This window comes from Crinia signifera, chromosome 3 (assembly GCF_055691185.1).
Source record: "Crinia signifera chromosome 3, ASM5569118v1, whole genome shotgun sequence".
NCBI classification, from domain to species: Eukaryota; Metazoa; Chordata; class Amphibia; order Anura; family Myobatrachidae; genus Crinia; species Crinia signifera.
Window position 1 is genome coordinate 638,508 of NC_139219.1, and position 17,989 is coordinate 656,496.

The window sequence follows — 17,989 nt, forward strand, 5'->3', positions numbered from 1 at the left end:
TAGTCAGCGTCCCTGCCAGAATCAGCGTAGTGTTCGCACGGCCAGCGTAGTCAGTCAGAAGTAGCGTAGTGTTCCCGTTAGCGTAGTCAGCGTCCCTGTCAGAATCAGCGTAGTGTTCGCGCGGCCAGCGCAATCAGTCAGAAGTAGCGTAGTGTTCCCGTTAGCGTAGTCAGCGTCCCTGTCAGAATCAGCATAGTGTTCGCGCGGCCAGCGTAATCAGTCAGAAGTAGCGTAGTGTTCCCGCTAGTGTAGTCAGCGTCCCTGTCAGAAGTAGCGTAGTGTTCCCGTTAGCGTAGTCAGCGTCCCTGTCAGAATCAGCGTAGTGTTCGCGCGGCCAGCGTAGTCAGTCAGAAGTAGCGTAGTGTTCCCGTTAGCATAGTCAGCGTCCCTGTCAGAATCAGCATAGTGTTCGCGCGGCCAGCGTAATCAGTCAGAAGTAGCGGAGAGGCATCCCCGGCCCCAACGACGCATTGTGTGGGAAACGTCACCGGCGCACCCACCCAATGCATCATTGGCCCCAGGGATGCCTCTGAGGATGGACGCCATGGACACTGGGCGACCAGGGGAGTATGACAAATGGGATATTCAGAAAACCTACAATTGTCAGATATATGGATGAGGGATATTTACCATAGAATAGATAGGATATAAGATGGGAGTTCTATTGATCAATCAGATTGTAAGGGGCGCATTTATCAAGATCGCATTTTACAATGCGATCTGGGTGGAATATTACCGCCCAGGATCAATGCGATCATATCGGGGCAATGTATCATTTTTAAGGGCGCAGGGACAGGGCTCCGATAGGAGCCTGTCCCTGCGAAGCCGGAACCCGGGAGGTCAGCGCATGTGCGGTTATGCGCTGACCCCCGCCGACCTCTCTGACTGCACAGCCCTGCTCGGGCAGTGCGAAGTGTAGCCATAGGCTACAATGGGCTATATCAGAATGGGGTACTTGTATACTATCACGCCTCCCACGATGGGCATCGTACAGGGAAAATGTGATCGCATGCGATCTGATGCGATGCCAACTAAAATCAGCAGTAAGGTATGGTTAGGCAGCATGACCATTATTCAGAACGCTTACCTATATTCGGGTGATTTAAAATCTTCATTATTCTGACTTCTCGGAACAACTGTTAATTAAGGAAGAAATGTTGAGCATAGAATCCGGTGTCACATGATCACAGAGCTGCACAACACAACTCGCAGAGCGTCACACACCACACAATCCTGATGCTGGCCCACACAACACAACTCGCAGAGCGTCACACTCCCCTCGCTCACACACCACACAATCCTGATGCTGGCCCACACAACACAACTCGCAGAGCGTCACACTCCCCTCGCTCACACTCCCCTCAATCCTGATGCTGGCCCACACAACACAACTCGCAGAGCGTCACACTCCCCTCGCTCACACACCACACAATCCTGATGCTGGCCCACACAACACAACTCGCAGAGCATCACACTCCCCTCGCTCACACTCCCCTCAATCCTGATGCTGGCCCACACAACACAACTCGCAGAGCATCACACTCCCCTCGCTCACACACCACACAATCCTGATGCTGGCCCACACAACACAACTCGCAGAGCGTCACACTCCCCTCGCTCACACACCACACAATCCTGATGCTGGCCCACACAACACAACTCGCAGAGCGTCACACTCCCCTCGCTCACACACCACACAATCCTGATGCTGGCCCACACAACACAACTCGCAGAGCGTCACACTCCCCTCGCTCACACACCACACAATCCTGATGCTGGCCCACACAACACAACTCGCAGAGCGTCACACTCCCCTCGCTCACACACCACACAATCCTGATGCTGGCCCACACAACACAACTCGCAGAGCGTCACACTCCCCTCGCTCACACACCACACAATCCTGATGCTGGCCCACACAACACAACTCACAGAGCGTCACACTCCCCTCGCTCACACACCACACAATCCTGATGCTGGCCCACACAACACAACTCGCAGAGCGTCACACTCCCCTCGCTCACACACCACACAATCCTGATGCTGGCCCACACAACACAACTCGCAGAGCGTCACACTCCCCTCGCTCACACACACCACACAATCCTGATGCTGGCCCACACAACACAACTCGCAGAGCGTCACACTCCCCTCGCTCACACACCACACAATCCTGATGCTGGCCCACACAACACAACTCGCAGAGCGTCACACTCCCCTCGCTCACACACCACACAATCCTGATGCTGGCCCACACAACACAACTCGCAGAGCGTCACACTCCCCTCGCTCACACACCACACAATCCTGATGCTGGCCCACACAACACAACTCGCAGAGCGTCACACTCCCCTCGCTCACACACCACACAATCCTGATGCTGGCCCACACAACACAACTCGCAGAGCGTCACACTCCCCTCGCTCACACACCACACAATCCTGATGCTGGCCCACACAACACAATGGGGAAATAATACAATTGTCAAACACAGTTTCCCAGCCAGCAAATTTATGGGGGTATCCAATTATCTGCTGTCATTGACAATGGGTAACTGCTTTCCTAGGGTTATCCAATTAGCATGAGCCACGGTTTATGGGGGATTTAACCTGCCTCAGACTGGCAAAACCTATTCCCCGGAAGCAGGCCCGTATTTGTGTGAGAAGGGGCCACAGTGGTTTTACTGAACCTGTGCGTTTCATGTGAAAACTTACTTCTTATTGGGTAGCCTGTAGAAAAAAAAAGGGTTTTCCGCTCCCAACGTTTTACTACGGGTGACACCCCCTTAGTAGCACACATACATACACTCATACCGATATGCAACAGTCTGCCCCCTAGTGGCCATTAACACCAGCAGTCATCCCTGCCCCCCTCCCACGACCGGTAATACAAGCAGTCATCACTGCCCCCCCCCCCCCCCCCAGTAACACCAGCAGTCATCACTGCCCCCCCCCCCCCCACAGTAACACAAGCAGTCATCACTGCCCCCCCCCCCCCCCCACAGTAACACCAGCAGTCATCACTGCCCCCCCCCCACAGTAACACCAGCAGTCATCACTGCCCCCCCCCCACAGTAACACAAGCATGCCCCCCCCCCACAGTAACACCAGCAGTCATCACTGCCCCCCCCCCACAGTAACACAAGCAGTCATCACTGCCCCCCCCCCACAGTAACACCAGCAGTCATCACTGCCCCCCTGCCCCCCCCCCAGTAACACCAGCACCCCCAGTAACACCAGCACCCCCAGTAACACCAGCAGTCATCACTGCCCCCCCCCCCCGGCCAGTAACACCAGCAGTCATCACTGCCCCCCCCCCCAGTAACACCAGCAGTCATCACTGCCTCCCCCTCTGACCAATAATACTAGCAGTCATCCCTGCCCCCCTTTTCTGACCAGTAACACCAGCAGTCATCCCTGCCCCCAACCAGTAAAACCAGCAGTCATCCCTGCCCCCCTGCCCCCCCCCCCAGTAACACCAGCAGTCATCACTGCCCCCCCCCCCACAGTAACACAAGCAGTCATCACTGCCCCCCCCCCCCCACAGTAACACCAGCAGTCATCACTGCCCCCCCCCCCCACAGTAACACCAGCAGTCATCACTGCCCCCCTGCCCCCCCCCCCCCCCCCCCCAGTAACACCAGCACCCCCAGTAACACCAGCAGTCATCACTGCCCCCCCCCCCCCCCGGCCAGTAACACCAGCAGTCATCACTGCCCCCCCCCACAGTAACACAAGCAGTCATCACTGCCCCCCCCCCCAGTAACACCAGCAGTCATCACTGCCCCCCCCCCCAGTAACACCAGCACCCCCAGTAACACCAGCAGTCATCCCTGCCCCCCTCCCACGACCGGTAATACAAGCAGTCATCACTGCCCCCCTCCACCCCTCTGACCAGTAACACCAGCAGTCATCCCTGCCCCCCTGCCCCCCCCCCCCAGTAACACCAGCAGTCATCACTGCCCCCCCCCCCACAGTAACACAAGCATGCCCCCCCCCACAGTAACACCAGCAGTCATCACTGCCCCCCTGCCCCCCCCCCCCCCCCAGTAACACCAGCAGTCATCACTGCCCCCCCCCCCCCGGCCAGTAACACCAGCAGTCATCACTGCCCCCCCCCCCCCCCCCAGTAACACCAGCAGTCATCACTGCCTCCCCCTCTGACCAATAATACCAGCAGTCATCCCTGCCCCCCCCCCCTAATAATACCAGCAGTCATCCCGGCCCCCCTTCTCTGACCAGTAAAACCAGCAGTCATCCCTGCTCCCCACCCTCCCCCCTCTGACCAGTAACACCAGCAGTTATCCCTGCCCCCCCTCTCTGACCAGTAACCCAGCAGTCATCACTGCCCCCAACCAGTAAAACCAGCAGTCATCCCTGCCCCCCTCCACCCCTCTGACCAGTAACAGCAGCATACATCCCTGCCCCCCCCCTTCTCTGACCATTAACACCAGCAGTCATCCCTGCCCCCCCCTCTGACCAGTAAAACCAGCAGTCATCCCTGCCCCCCCCCCCCCCTAATAATACCAGCAGTCATCCCGGCCCCCCCTTCTCTGACCAGTAAAACCAGCAGTCATCCCTGCTCCCCACCCTCCCCCCTCTGACCAGTAACACCAGCAGTCATCACTGCCCCCCCCTCCCCCTCGGACCAATAAAACCAGCAGTTATCCCTGCCCCCCCTTCTCTGACCAGTAACCCAGCAGTCATCACTGCCCCCAACCAGTAAAACCAGCAGTCATCCCTGCCCCCCCTTCTCTGACCAGTAACCCAGCAGTCATCACTGCCCCCAACCAGTAAAACCAGCAGTCATCCCTGCTCCCCACCCTCCCCCCTCTGACCAGTAACACCAGCAGTTATCCCTGCCCCCCCTCTCTGACCAGTAACCCAGCAGTCATCACTGCCCCCAACCAGTAAAACCAGCAGTCATCCCTGCCCCCCTCCACCCCTCTGACCAGTAACAGCAGCATACATCCCTGCCCCCCCCCCTTCTCTGACCATTAACACCAGCAGTCATCCCTGCCCCCCCCTCTGACCAGTAAAACCAGCAGTCATCCCTGCCCCCCCCCCTAATAATACCAGCAGTCATCCCGGCCCCCCCTTCTCTGACCAGTAAAACCAGCAGTCATCCCTGCTCCCCACCCTCCCCCCTCTGACCAGTAACACCAGCAGTCATCACTGCCCCCCCCTCCCCCTCGGACCAATAAAACCAGCAGTTATCCCTGCCCCCCCTTCTCTGACCAGTAACCCAGCAGTCATCACTGCCCCCAACCAATAATACTAGCAGTCATCCCTGCCCCCCTTCTCTGACCAGTAACCCAGCAGTCATCACTGCCCCCAACCAGTAAAACCAGCAGTCATCCCTGCCCCCCTCCACCCCTCTGACCAGTAACAGCAGCGTACATCCCTGCCCCCCCCCCTTCTCTGACCATTAACACCAGCAATGTCATCCCTGCCCCCCCTCCCACGACCGGTAACACCAGCAGTCATCACTGCCCCCCCCCCCCCCGGCCAGTAACACCAGCAGTCATCACTGCCCCCCCCCCCCCCCTTCTCTGACCATTAACACCAGCAATGTCATCCCTGCCCGCCCTCCCACGACCGGTAACACCAGCAGTCATCACTGCCCCCCCCCCCCCCCCCGGCCAGTAACACCAGCAGTCATCACTGCCCCCCCCCCCCTGACCAGTAACACCAGCAGTCATCACTGCCCCCCCCCCCCTGACCAGTAACACCAGCAGTCATCACTGCCCCCCCCCTGACCAGTAACACCAGCAGTCATCACTGCCCCCCCCCCCTGACCAGTAACACCAGCAGTCATCACTGCCCCCCCCCCCCCTGACCAGTAACACCAGCAGTCATCACTGCCCCCCCCCCCCCTGACCAGTAACACCAGCAGTCATCACTGCCCCCCCCCCCCTGACCAGTAACACCAGCAGTCATCACTGCCCCCGCCCTGACCAGTAACACCAGCAGTCATCACTGTCCCCCCCCTGACCAGTAACACCAGCAGTCATCACTGCCCCCCCCCTGACCAGTAACACCAGCAGTCATCACTGCCCCCCGCCCCTGACCAGTAACACCAGCAGTCATCACTGCCCCCCCCCTGACCAGTAACACCAGCAGTCATCACTGTCCCCCCCCTGACCAGTAACACCAGCAGTCATCACTGCCCCCCCCCTGACCAGTAACACCAGCAGTCATCACTGCCCCCCCCCTGACCAGTAACACCAGCAGTCATCACTGCCCCCCCCCCTGACCAGTACCACCAGCAGTCATCACTGCCCCTCCCCCCTCTGACCAGTAACACCAGCAGTCATCACTGCCCCCCCGACCAGTAACACCATCAGTCATCACTTCCCCCTCTGACCAGTAACACCAGCAGTCATCACTGCCTCCCCTGACCAGTAACACCAGCAGTCATCACTGCCCCCCCCCCCTCTGACCAGTAACACCAGCAGTCATCACTGCCCCCCCGACCAGTAACACCATCAGTCATCACTTCCCCCTCTGACCAGTAACACCAGCAGTCATCACTGCCTCCCCTGACCAGTAACACCAGCAGTCATCACTGCCCCCCGCCCCTGACCAGTAACACCAGCAGTCATCACTGCCCCTCCCCCCTCTGACCAGTAACACCAGCAGTCATCACTGCCCCCCCGACCAGTAACACCATCAGTCATCACTTCCCCTTCTGACCAATAATAAAAGCATTAAATCATCCAGAAAGGGGTAAAAAAACAAAACAAAGTAAAAACGATACAATATTATACCGCATAGAGTCACATTGTCCAAGTGTTATTTCTGGAAATATAGACGTGTTGGAAAAAATAATAATTAAGTAAAACATTTCCAATTGTAAAGCGCAGAGAAATCTGGTGCTATAATGTCAACAAATAAAATGGAGAGGTCTCTTACACATAATCAGAGTGTTCTGTTTCCTACAGGCAATGAACCACAATTACTACGTATATTTGGATAGATACAGGATCACAGGCCAGGTTCCCGCTGTCTAATTACCCCAGTAACATGTCCCCAGTATACAGCGCGCAGCTGTTCACAATAGCAGTACATAGGAGAGATCACATGCTAAGGAGTTATTGTGATCCAGACAATACACGTTTCCCAACGTAACATTACAAGGCCGAATGTAGACTATTGATCACATCTCCACAGCTGGCTCAGAAGGCGTCGGCAGTTCTATTAAAAGCCATTACACCCACGTATAATCCTATATAGGACAGTGTTACATGTGATCCCACAGAACAAGCATGGAGCGGAAACACGGAACCACAGTACAATGACTGCATGTTATATAGGGGCGTATTACTGACACTATCCCAGCTACGGGGTATATAGGGGGCGTGTCACTGACACTACCCCAGCTACGGGGTATATAGGGGGCGTATCACTGACACTATCCCAGCTACGGGGTATATAGGGGGCGTGTCACTGACACTACCCCAGCTACGGGGTATATAGGGGGCGTGTCACTGACACTACCCCAGCTACGGGGTATATAGGGGGCGTGTCACTGACACTACCGCAGCTACGGGGTATATAGGGGGCGTTTCACTGACACTACCGCAGCTACGGGGTATATAGGGGGCGTATCACTGACACTATCCCAGCTACGGGGTATATATGGGGCGTGTCACTGACACTATCCCAGCTACGGGGTATATAGGGGGGCGTGTCACTGACACTACCGCAGCTACGGGGTTATAGGGGGCGTATCACTGACACTACCCCAGCTACGGGGTATATAGGGGGCGTATCACTGACACTATCCCAGCTACGGGGTATATAGGGGGGCGTGTCACTGACACTACCGCAGCTACGGGGTATATAGGGGGTGTATCACTGACACTACCCCAGCTACAGGGTATATAGGGGGCGTGTCACTGACACTACCCCAGCTACGGGGTATATAGGGGGCGTGTCACTGACACTACCCCAGCTACGGGGTATATAGGGGGCGTGTCACTGACACTACCGCAGCTACGGGGTATATAGGGGGCGTTTCACTGACACTACCGCAGCTACGGGGTATATAGGGGGCGTATCACTGACACTATCCCAGCTACGGGGTATATATGGGGCGTGTCACTGACACTATCCCAGGCTACGGGGTATATAGGGGGCGTGTCACTGACACTACCCCAGCTACGGGGTATATAGGGGGCGTATCACTGACACTATACCAGCTACGGGGTATATAGGGGGCGTATCACTGACACTACCCCAGCTACGGGGTATATAGGGGGCGTGTCACTGACACTACCCCAGCTACGGGGTATATAGGGGGCGTGTCACTGACACTACCGCAGCTACGGGGTATATAGGGGGTGTAACACTGACACTACCGCAGCTACGGGGTATATAGGGGGCGTTTCACTGACAATACCCCAGCTACGGGGTATATAGGGGTCGTGTCACTGACACTATCCCAGCTACGGGGTATATAGGGGTGTATCACTGACACTACCCCAGCTACGGGGTATATAGGGGGCGTTTCACTGACAATACCCCAGCTACGGGGTATATAGGGGTCGTGTCACTGACACTATCCCAGCTACGGGGTATATAGGGGCGTATTACTGACACTACGCCAGCTACGGGGTATATAGGGGGCGTATCACTGACACTACCCCAGCTACAGGGTATATAGGGGGCGTATCACTGACACTACGCCAGCTACGGGGTATATAGGGGGCGTGTCACTGACACTACCCCAGCTACGGGGTATATAGGGGGTGTATCACTGACACTATCCCAGCTACGGGGTATATAGGGGGCGTATTACTGGCACTATCCCAGCTACGGGGTATATAGGGGGCGTGTCACTGACACTACCCCAGCTACAGGGTATATAGGGGGCGTGTCACTGACACTACCCCAGCTACGGGGTATATAGGGGGCGTGTCACTGACACTATCCCAGCTACGGGGTATATAGGGGGCGTGTCACTGACACTACCGCAGCTACAGGGTATATAGGGGTGAATCACTGACACTACCGCAGCTACGGGGTATATAGGGGCGTATCACTGACACTATCCCAGCTACGGGGTATATAGGGGCGTATCACTGACACTATCCCAGCTACGGGGTATATAGGGGGCGTATCACTGACACTATCCCAGCTACGGGGTATATAGGGGGCGTATCACTGACACTACCCCAGCTACAGGGTATATAGGGGGCGTATCACTGACACTACCCCAGCTACGGGGTATATAGGGGGCGTATCACTGACACTACCCCAGCTACGGGGTATATAGGGGGCGTATCACTGACACTTCCCCTGCTACGGGGTATATAGGGGGTGTATCACTGACACTACCCCAGCTACGGGGTATATAGGGGGAGGTATCACTGACACTACCCCAGCTACGGGGTATATAGGGGCGTTTCACTGACACTACGCCAGCTATGGGGTATATAGGGGGCGTATCACTGACACTACCCCAGCTACAGGGTATATAGGGGGCGTATCACTGACACTACCCCAGCTACGGGGTATATAGGGGCGTATCACTGACACTACCCCAGCTACGGGGTATATAGGGGGCGTATCACTGACACTTCCCCTGCTACGGGGTATATAGGGGGTGTATCACTGACACTACCCCAGCTACGGGGTATATAGGGGGAGGTATCACTGACACTACCCCAGCTACGGGGTATATAGGGGCGTTTCACTGACACTACGCCAGCTATGGGGTATATAGGGGGCGTATCACTGACACTACCCCAGCTACAGGGTATATAGGGGGCGTGTCACTGACACTACCCCTGCTACGGGGTATATAGGGGGCGTGTCACTGACACTACCCCTGCTACGGGGTATATAGGGGGCGTGTCACTGACACTACCCCTGCTAAGGGGTAGTGTCAAGAGGTACATGCAAGGGTGATAAGGAGAGATAAACGTCCAGCCAATCAGCTCCTTACTGACTTTTTTTCAAACACAGCCTGTAACATGGCAGTTAGCAGGTGATTGGCTGGGCGGTTATCTCTCCTTATCACCCTTGCATTTATCTCTTGTTAAAGCTTAATACATCTGCCCCAGTGTGTGGTGGCAGAAGGGCCCAGAAATACAGGAACATGAGAAATAGGAAGATCTCTACAGCAATGATCTGATTGCAAGGGCTCCTTCATGCCGCAAGCTGAATATAATGTATACTATAATACTGTAGGTCATTTAGTATAAACATGCAATGCAGAAGTTACGGCACAAAAAACATAGAATTACTGATTATTGATCAGAATAATATTACTGGTAGTTCAGAGTACGTCATTTATAGCCCAGAAGAAAGAAAACTGCTTCACGCCAAGTTGCTGGATTAGTCATCAAGCAGTGAGTTACATTAGACCGTTGCTTAATCAGCCCACATATCGCCCCAGCGAGAAGCCTGGTCTCTCAGCAAGGAACAAAATAACACCAGAAAAGTTCAGGGGCAGAAGTCGCAAGCCCAGAATGGTCTGTGACTGTAGGTGGCAAGTGAATTTATGCCAAATTACAGCCCATCTCAAGGGCAGTCTACAATTATAGCCCTGTCCCTCCACATGCAAGATTATACATATTGTAATACGATCAAGTTGAAAGGTCGCACCCAGATCGCATTAAATGTGCAAGACATGATACATGGGCCCCTAAGACAGTCACTGGATCAGAGGGGTAAGATAGAGTGGGGGGCAGAGAGGCAGAGAGAGGGCGCCTGAGGACAGAGAGAGGGCGCCTGAGGACAGAGAGAGGGCGCCTGAGGACAGAGAGAGGGCGCCTGAGGACAGAGAGAGGGCGCCTGAGGACAGAGAGAGGGCGCCTGAGGACAGAGAGAGGGCGCCTGAGGACAGAGAGAGGGCGCCTGAGGACAGAGAGAGGGCGCCTGAGGACAGAGAGAGGGCGCCTGAGGACAGAGAGAGGGCGCCTGAGGACAGAGAGAGGGCGCCTGAGGACAGAGAGAGGGCGCCTGAGGCAGAGAGGGGGCGCATGAGGACAGAGAGGGGACGCTTGAGGCAGAGAGAGGACGCTTGAGGCAGAGAGAGGACGCCTGAGGACAGAGAGAGGGCGCCTGAGGACAGAGAGAGGGCGTCTGAGGACAGAGAGAGGGCGTCTGAGGACAGAGAGAGGGCGTCTGAGGACAGAGAGAGGGCGTCTGAGGACAGAGAGAGGGCGTCTGAGGACAGAGAGAGGGCGTCTGAGGACAGAGAGAGGGCGCCTGAGGACAGAGAGGGGGCGCCTGAGGACAGAGAGAGGGCGCCTGAGGACAGAGAGAGGGCGCCTGAGGACAGAGAGAGGGCGCCTGAGGACAGAGAGAGGGCTCCTGAGGACAGAGAGAGGGCGCCTGAGGACAGAGAGAGGGCGCCTGAGGCAGAGAGAGGGCGCTTGAGGCAGAGAGAGGGCGCTTGAGGCAGAGAGAGGGCGCTTGAGGCAGAGAAAGGGCGCCTGAGGACAGAGAAAGGGCGCCTGAGGACAGAGAGAGGGCGCCTGAGGACAGAGAGAGGGCGCTTGAGGCAGAGAGAGGGCGCCTGAGGACAGAGAGAGGGCGCTTGAGGCAGAGAGAGGGCGCTTGAGGCAGAGAAAGGGCGGTGCAGTCTAATTGTTGGGTTAGTTTCTTTTAAGGGATTGTGTATACCTTAGTTTGGGATGGTGTACAGGGAAGGTTGGGTTAGTATTTTTGTTTTTTATAGTTGATATGGAATTTTGCAAGGGATTACGGATATAACGGGCTACACTTTGGGACGTAGAACGTACAAAATTGCCCTATATGTAGAAAATATATGACTTTTTAAGTCTATGCCACATGTATTGAATACTATTAATAAGGTTGGTGAACAGTCCGGACTGTTAATTAACTTGGACAAATCAGGTATATTACCGTACAGAGGCTCATGCCTGTCCAATCCTCTTGGGACGCTCCCATTGCGATGGGTGGACTGTATGAAATATCTGGGTGTTAGAGTTAGTCATGGTAAATGACTGCTGAACCAAGTTACTTAATGTCCTGCAACAGTCCCCGACCTATGTGCCACAAAGGCTTCTTAAACGTATTGATGGTTTACCAATAAGAGATTGAGAATAACCCTACGCATTTCTGGGGGCCTAGCTCACCTGGTGAAATGGATATCTGGGGGGACCGACTTGTCTCTGCCAGTTTTGATCATCTCTAGGCCAATACGCGTTTTTCGGCCTCTGGGACTGTTGCTCAGTGGAAATGCGTCTTTAATGAAAGTATCTATAGTCCAGCAAGCAATACTTGTTTAGAAGTGGGCTGTTGCTAAGTTTCCCCAGGATGGGACCCGGACTCACCCCTAGACGGCACTAAGCGATTTGGGGAGCTTTCTAGTATGCAAGTGCATGAGAAATGGGGTAAATGGGGTGTGTTTACTATTGCTCTGAAATATCAGGAGGGAGTTTGTAAGACCCCTAGATTTCCCTATCCCAAATACATATTTTATAAGATATTTACAAGTGAGACACGCCAGCTCAGCTCAGTTCAGCAATGTCCTTCCATGTATATAAGACTCACCTCTTAAGAAGACATCAATACTGTGGTTTATTCAACATTACTCATGACAACAATATCCTGCATCTCAATGCAAAATGGGAATTCAATTTGGGCCCTTAACCAAGTGTGGGACGCAGCCCTTGCAAACCCCCATACTGTATATCTACAACTGCAGTTCCCCCTGAATGTCAGCTAAAAATGGAGGGTAGAAGTGATTCTAGATGCCTGAAGTGTAGCTCTGGCATCTAACGTGGTCTTGTCCTGTTGTTTCCTCATTTTGGGATGCAGTTACAAAAATAATAGATTCCATGGGTGTTCCTGTGCAGGCATTTACCCCCAAGATGTGTCTATTGGCTGACTATAAAGAGGATGTGTTTGCGCTTTGTTATTAATCTATGGCCTGGATAGCCCGACTGTGGATGGCCCGGGAGGGTGGATTCATTTGGTCAGAGTGGTGGCTACCATTCCTCTGGCACTTACCCCACTGCCCATTGTTTTAGTGACCCAACCCATTTCCACGATATTTCTAGCCGCTACGTTTGGATTTGTGATGCTGGCGTATCAGGAGACCAAGGTCTGACTAATAGGTTGGATGCTGGTATAACGGCACTTAATGTATTGTTTTGCTCTTTTTATATTACGGTTTATAACTTTTGTTACTGTAAAAACCTATAAAAAAAACTATTGAATTAAAAAAACATGTTCTAATTAGATAATGGTCCCATAAACTGCTGTAGAGTATGAAATCCAGTGAGGAAGGAGAACCCTGTGATGTAAGCGCTACAAAATCTAAGCACAGAATAAGTAACCGTGTCACTGGTGGAACGCATCGCCTCACCTTCTGCAGACTTGTGGGGTTTAGCTGAGTTTTGTCGATGATTTTGACTGCAACCTACAGAACAAAAATCATAATTAATTTAGTGTAATCAAAAGAATAGTAATAACAAAAACTTAAATAAAAACTGCAGCATTTAGATTTGTTTTGCCCCTTATATAAAATAGTTTCCTGTTCTTGTATCGTAGCACAGAGTCCATGAACGGAACCAATGTTTACAAAACCGCTTCCACAAAGCATCTTGCATAAGCCCAGTATGGGAAGAGCTGCTTGGTCAGTTAACGTCATCTGCTGTGGACTTTGCTTGGCTACACACAGGGACAATGTTACAAGGCTATAAATCTGACACAATGACGTTATGTAGCAGGTTATACACAGTCCTGTACAGACAATTGCCCTTGCTTTATCCTACTGTATCTCATTCAGGTTTGCAAAGTTCTGTAGGTTTCTGTTTTGTGTCAGAATTTAATGTAAGACAGACAACTGCGGTAAATGTAAGAACAGCATACACAGTGGGAGCTTTATGGCCTCACCTCTCTCCCTGTAAGGACATGCCGTGCCAGTTTCACCTTGGCAAAGTTCCCTTTACCAATGGTCTTCAGCAGGCGGTAGTTCCCAATGTGTGGTTGCTCGTCCGTGGTGGAGGCTATGGAATTGCGGCATCGAGGGAGGCTCTGTCTACTGCTGGACTTGGTAGGAGGAACGTGTGGCTCCGGGTACCCGTCCACTGATGTGTGCTACAAAGAAGGAATAATTGTACATATTACTCAGATTGATATGACAATAATCAACTAAATACAATAGAAAACACAGTATTGGTATCTTCTACATATTCAGTACACAAAACGGCTGGGATGTAGGGAAGCAGAGGAGGTATCCGTGTACTACCAGGGGCAGCGCCGTACATAGGGCACACATTAGTACAATACAGGGGACACAGACCATTACAGTGACTGAGACACTACAACAGCACAGGTAACAGCAGCACAATGCTCAGTACACAATACAGCTGGGATGTAAAGGAGAGAAGGTGTCTGTGTACTACCAGGGGCAGCGCTGTACATAGGGCACACACTAGTACAATACAGGGGACACAGAACATTACAGTGACTGACACACTACAACAGCACAGGTAACAGCAGCACAATGCTCAGTACAGAATACAGCAAGGATGTAGCGGGGGTCCCGCGAATCGTGGGTGAGGGGTCCCGCGAATCGCGGGAGGGGGTCGCGGAGGTCTCGCGAATCGCGTGAGGGGGGTTAACGGGGGTCCCGCAAATCGCAGGGGGTGGGCGGGGGTCCGCAAATCGCGGGGGCGGGCGGGTTCCCCGCAAATCGCAGGAGGGGGGCGGGTTCCCTGCAAATCGTAGGAGGGGGGGCAGGTTCCCTGTGAATCGCGGGAGAGGGGGTGCGGCGAAGTAGAGTATTGTATCTCATCCATAGACATATATAAGTCAATGCGCTGGAATCATTCCCAAACAGTAGGTGGGTTCAAAGATCTCCAGTTGACCAGCAAAACTGTCCTAGCAGCGTTACAGCAGGGATTTTTTTATATTTAGAGATGGGAATGTGAGAATGGGATAATAACTAGAAGAAAGGTCCATGCAGGATTGGAGAGACCATAATCTCCTTCAACAGTGATGAGAGATTAGGGGGCAATTTCACCATATGTGCATCAGTGAACCCTGATCCTTTCCGCACCTCCAGCAGAGAGAATAGACACGTGGGTAGCATTTATGTAAAAGAGAGTCATTTATCTTAACTACTGTCATACTATTGGAGCAACGACCGGTTTCTGGTACATCAGATTCCGATTCACTTGGAAAAAGTCCTCCCCCCAAGACTCTAGGTAAGATGGTGAATGGGGTAAGATAGTTGTTTTTTTTTTACTTTAAATCTTTATTTGAGTATACATAGATATACAAACCATTACATACATACATACATACATACATACATCAAAGGAAAGACAAAACAAGAAAGTGGTACAGGTCACCATAAATTCTACTAAAAAGGACTGCGCTGCTCAACTGGCCAAAGGATGACAGAAGTTAGATAATAAAAAGCTAAACCTTCGGCTGTAAGTTCTATAAATGGGGTGGGATGAGCTAAAGGAGATACTTAATTCCTAAGCGGGGGGGGGGGGGGATTTTCAAGTAAATGGTATGACGTTAGCACATCTAAGAGTTTGCCCAGTGCCTTCTTAATGAGCGAGCAGAGTATTGTCATAGCGTTGCCTGCCTTTATAGGGCCAGAGTCCAAGGCCGATATAGAGGCCTGTATAAATAATATACTTAAACCTGTCAATAATAAACATATACTAACATTGCCCCGATTCCTAATCTATAACTGGACTTTAGCGAGAACGTACTAATTAGTGTCGAAAAGTGTTTGCACGTCTACATCCATAGGATAGTGATCACGACTTCGTGAGTAGTGATAATCAAAGTGTTAAATGTAAACCAGTGAAAGTGAGTGTTTATCCATCACGCCTGCTGTAGCATAGGCTGCCTTATTTAAATTACTTAAGTGTCGACCAGTTGGTATTTACAATCTAGAATGAACCTCTCATTTGTCAATATTGTGTGGCCGGGAAGGGAAAAAATACGAAGAGAGAAGAGTGAGAAGAAATGAGAGGAAAAACAACCAAAAATTTTACAATTATTACTCGGTGCTTAAGTATCCCTATACTTAACGTCGTGACTATTACTCATTCATAATATTACCATAGCTGGTTAAGGGTGTGAATTAAGTATACACACAACATATATATTAATGTGAATTCAATCAGGAAAATTGCTAAAAGAGACTAAGTGCAGTGCATATACAGACAAGAGAAGTCGGTACTTATTTCCTAGCACGGCGCCCACGATCTAGATTGTATGTGTCGGGCCGATATCACAAGCATTGCATGCATCTTATGTGTTTGTGCGGCATAAGATGCATGCGATGGATGAGATTTTTACATTGGAATCAATGTGAAATGGTCCCTGAGACCCAATTTTACATTGATTCCAATGTAAAAAGCCCCCAAAACCCCAATTTTTATTGAAACCCCCCCCCCCCATGGGTGAAATGCACCCCCCCCCCCCCATTAACGCCACCCCACTATTGACGCCAACCCGAAGTATGGCGAGCGCAGCGAGCCCGCGAGGGGCGGCGGTACACGTCCTCCGACCTTTTCATACCCCCACTATCCACGTCGAGTCCACGTCCGAGTTTATATAGTGTGGCGAGCGCAGGGAGCCACCGAGCCCCGCATTACTTCACAGGTATTACGCGTGCGCTCGCCACGCTTCGGGCTCGCCACACTATATATAATCAACTCCACGCCGACGTGGATAGTGGGGGTATGCCTTAATTAAGGCATACAATCTTATGTGATGGGCGCCGTGCTAGGAAATAAGTACTGAGACGTCTACTCCTTAATTATCGTGATTTATATCCTGAAAAAAAGTGGATTTTGTCCAGTAATACCAGATCAGGTCGAATTTAACCATAGTATTTCATCTACTATACTTGACAAGTGATGTCCATTTATTAAAGTCAGGAGCTTTGTTGGACAACTAAGTTCTACCAATTATTACTTTTGCCAGGGTAAGATAGTTTTTAAGATAATGTGATATAAATGTTATATTATATGGGTGGGGGTAAGTGGTTGGGTGCACAAGCTTTCAAATAAAGGCGAGGTTTCTAGCACATACATCAGGTTCACCTACTGAATGAATATAGGGCCATAGCTGTATATAAAGCTATAAGTCATTTTTAACGAGGCCAGATTCAACTAATGTGTCAAAGGATTTCAGCGCACCAGCAGAGAACAAATGCTGCAGCCTTGTTATACCTGCTGCCTTCCAGGACATTTGTTTTCGAAAACCATTACTACATCCAAGGAAGGGGGACAGCAATGGGGGCCGCGTACGCGCCCACATATGCTAACCTCTTCCTTGGATGTGGGAAAAGGAAGTTGTCCTCCAGGATGATACCTATATTGATTGCGTTCACATGTGGATGCGGTATATAGACGACATCCTGATAATCTGGAAGGGAACATCGGAACATCTCGTCAACTTCATTCAAAGATTGAATGTGAACAATCTCAATCTAAAATTCACCTACGAATGGAGTCCAGACAGCATAACTTTCCTTGATCTTCGCATATAATCGAGGTGCCAACAATGTCCTATTTACAGAACTACACAGAAAGACCACTTCCACCAACAGTTTGCTACACAGGAGCAGCTCCCATTTCCCTCCCACAGTCACCAACTTACCCAAAGGGGAATTTCTCCGATTACGGCGCAACTGCTCGGATGATGCCACATATGCCCTATTGTGTAAAGATCTAACCAATAGACTACATGAAAGAGGCTACTCAAAGAGGCTTATCAAAAAATCCATGAAGGATATCCAGCAGAAAACCCGGGATGAGATCCTCTTTCACCCAAAGGTACAAGAAGAAACTGCACATACCATCAGAATGGTTGGTGACTTCTGTAATGAATGGAAAGATGTAAGAGATTCGATCCAAAAACATTGGCACATCCTCCTTACTGATGAAGATCTGGCCACAAATTTGAACTCTAAAGTTGACATGAGTTGATGCAGGGCATCCAACTTGAAGGACAACCTGGTCCGCAGCCAC

At 51.8% G+C, this 17,989-nt stretch overlaps 1 protein-coding gene across 2 annotated transcripts in view; it reads right to left on the reverse strand.

Annotated features, from left to right (window-relative positions):
- The window catches only part of MARK1 (microtubule affinity regulating kinase 1), a 192,986-nt gene that overhangs the window by 108,204 nt on the left and 66,793 nt on the right, over nt 1-17,989 (reverse strand). For both annotated transcript variants that reach the window (XM_083175129.1, XM_083175130.1), the window contains exons 2-4: nt 13,878-14,081; nt 13,348-13,401; nt 1,088-1,136 (exon numbers count right to left, since the gene is read on the reverse strand). In XM_083175129.1, coding sequence (XP_083031255.1) covers nt 1,088-1,136; nt 13,348-13,401; nt 13,878-14,081 — 307 coding nt within the window. The remainder of the gene's footprint in view (nt 1-1,087; nt 1,137-13,347; nt 13,402-13,877; nt 14,082-17,989) is intronic.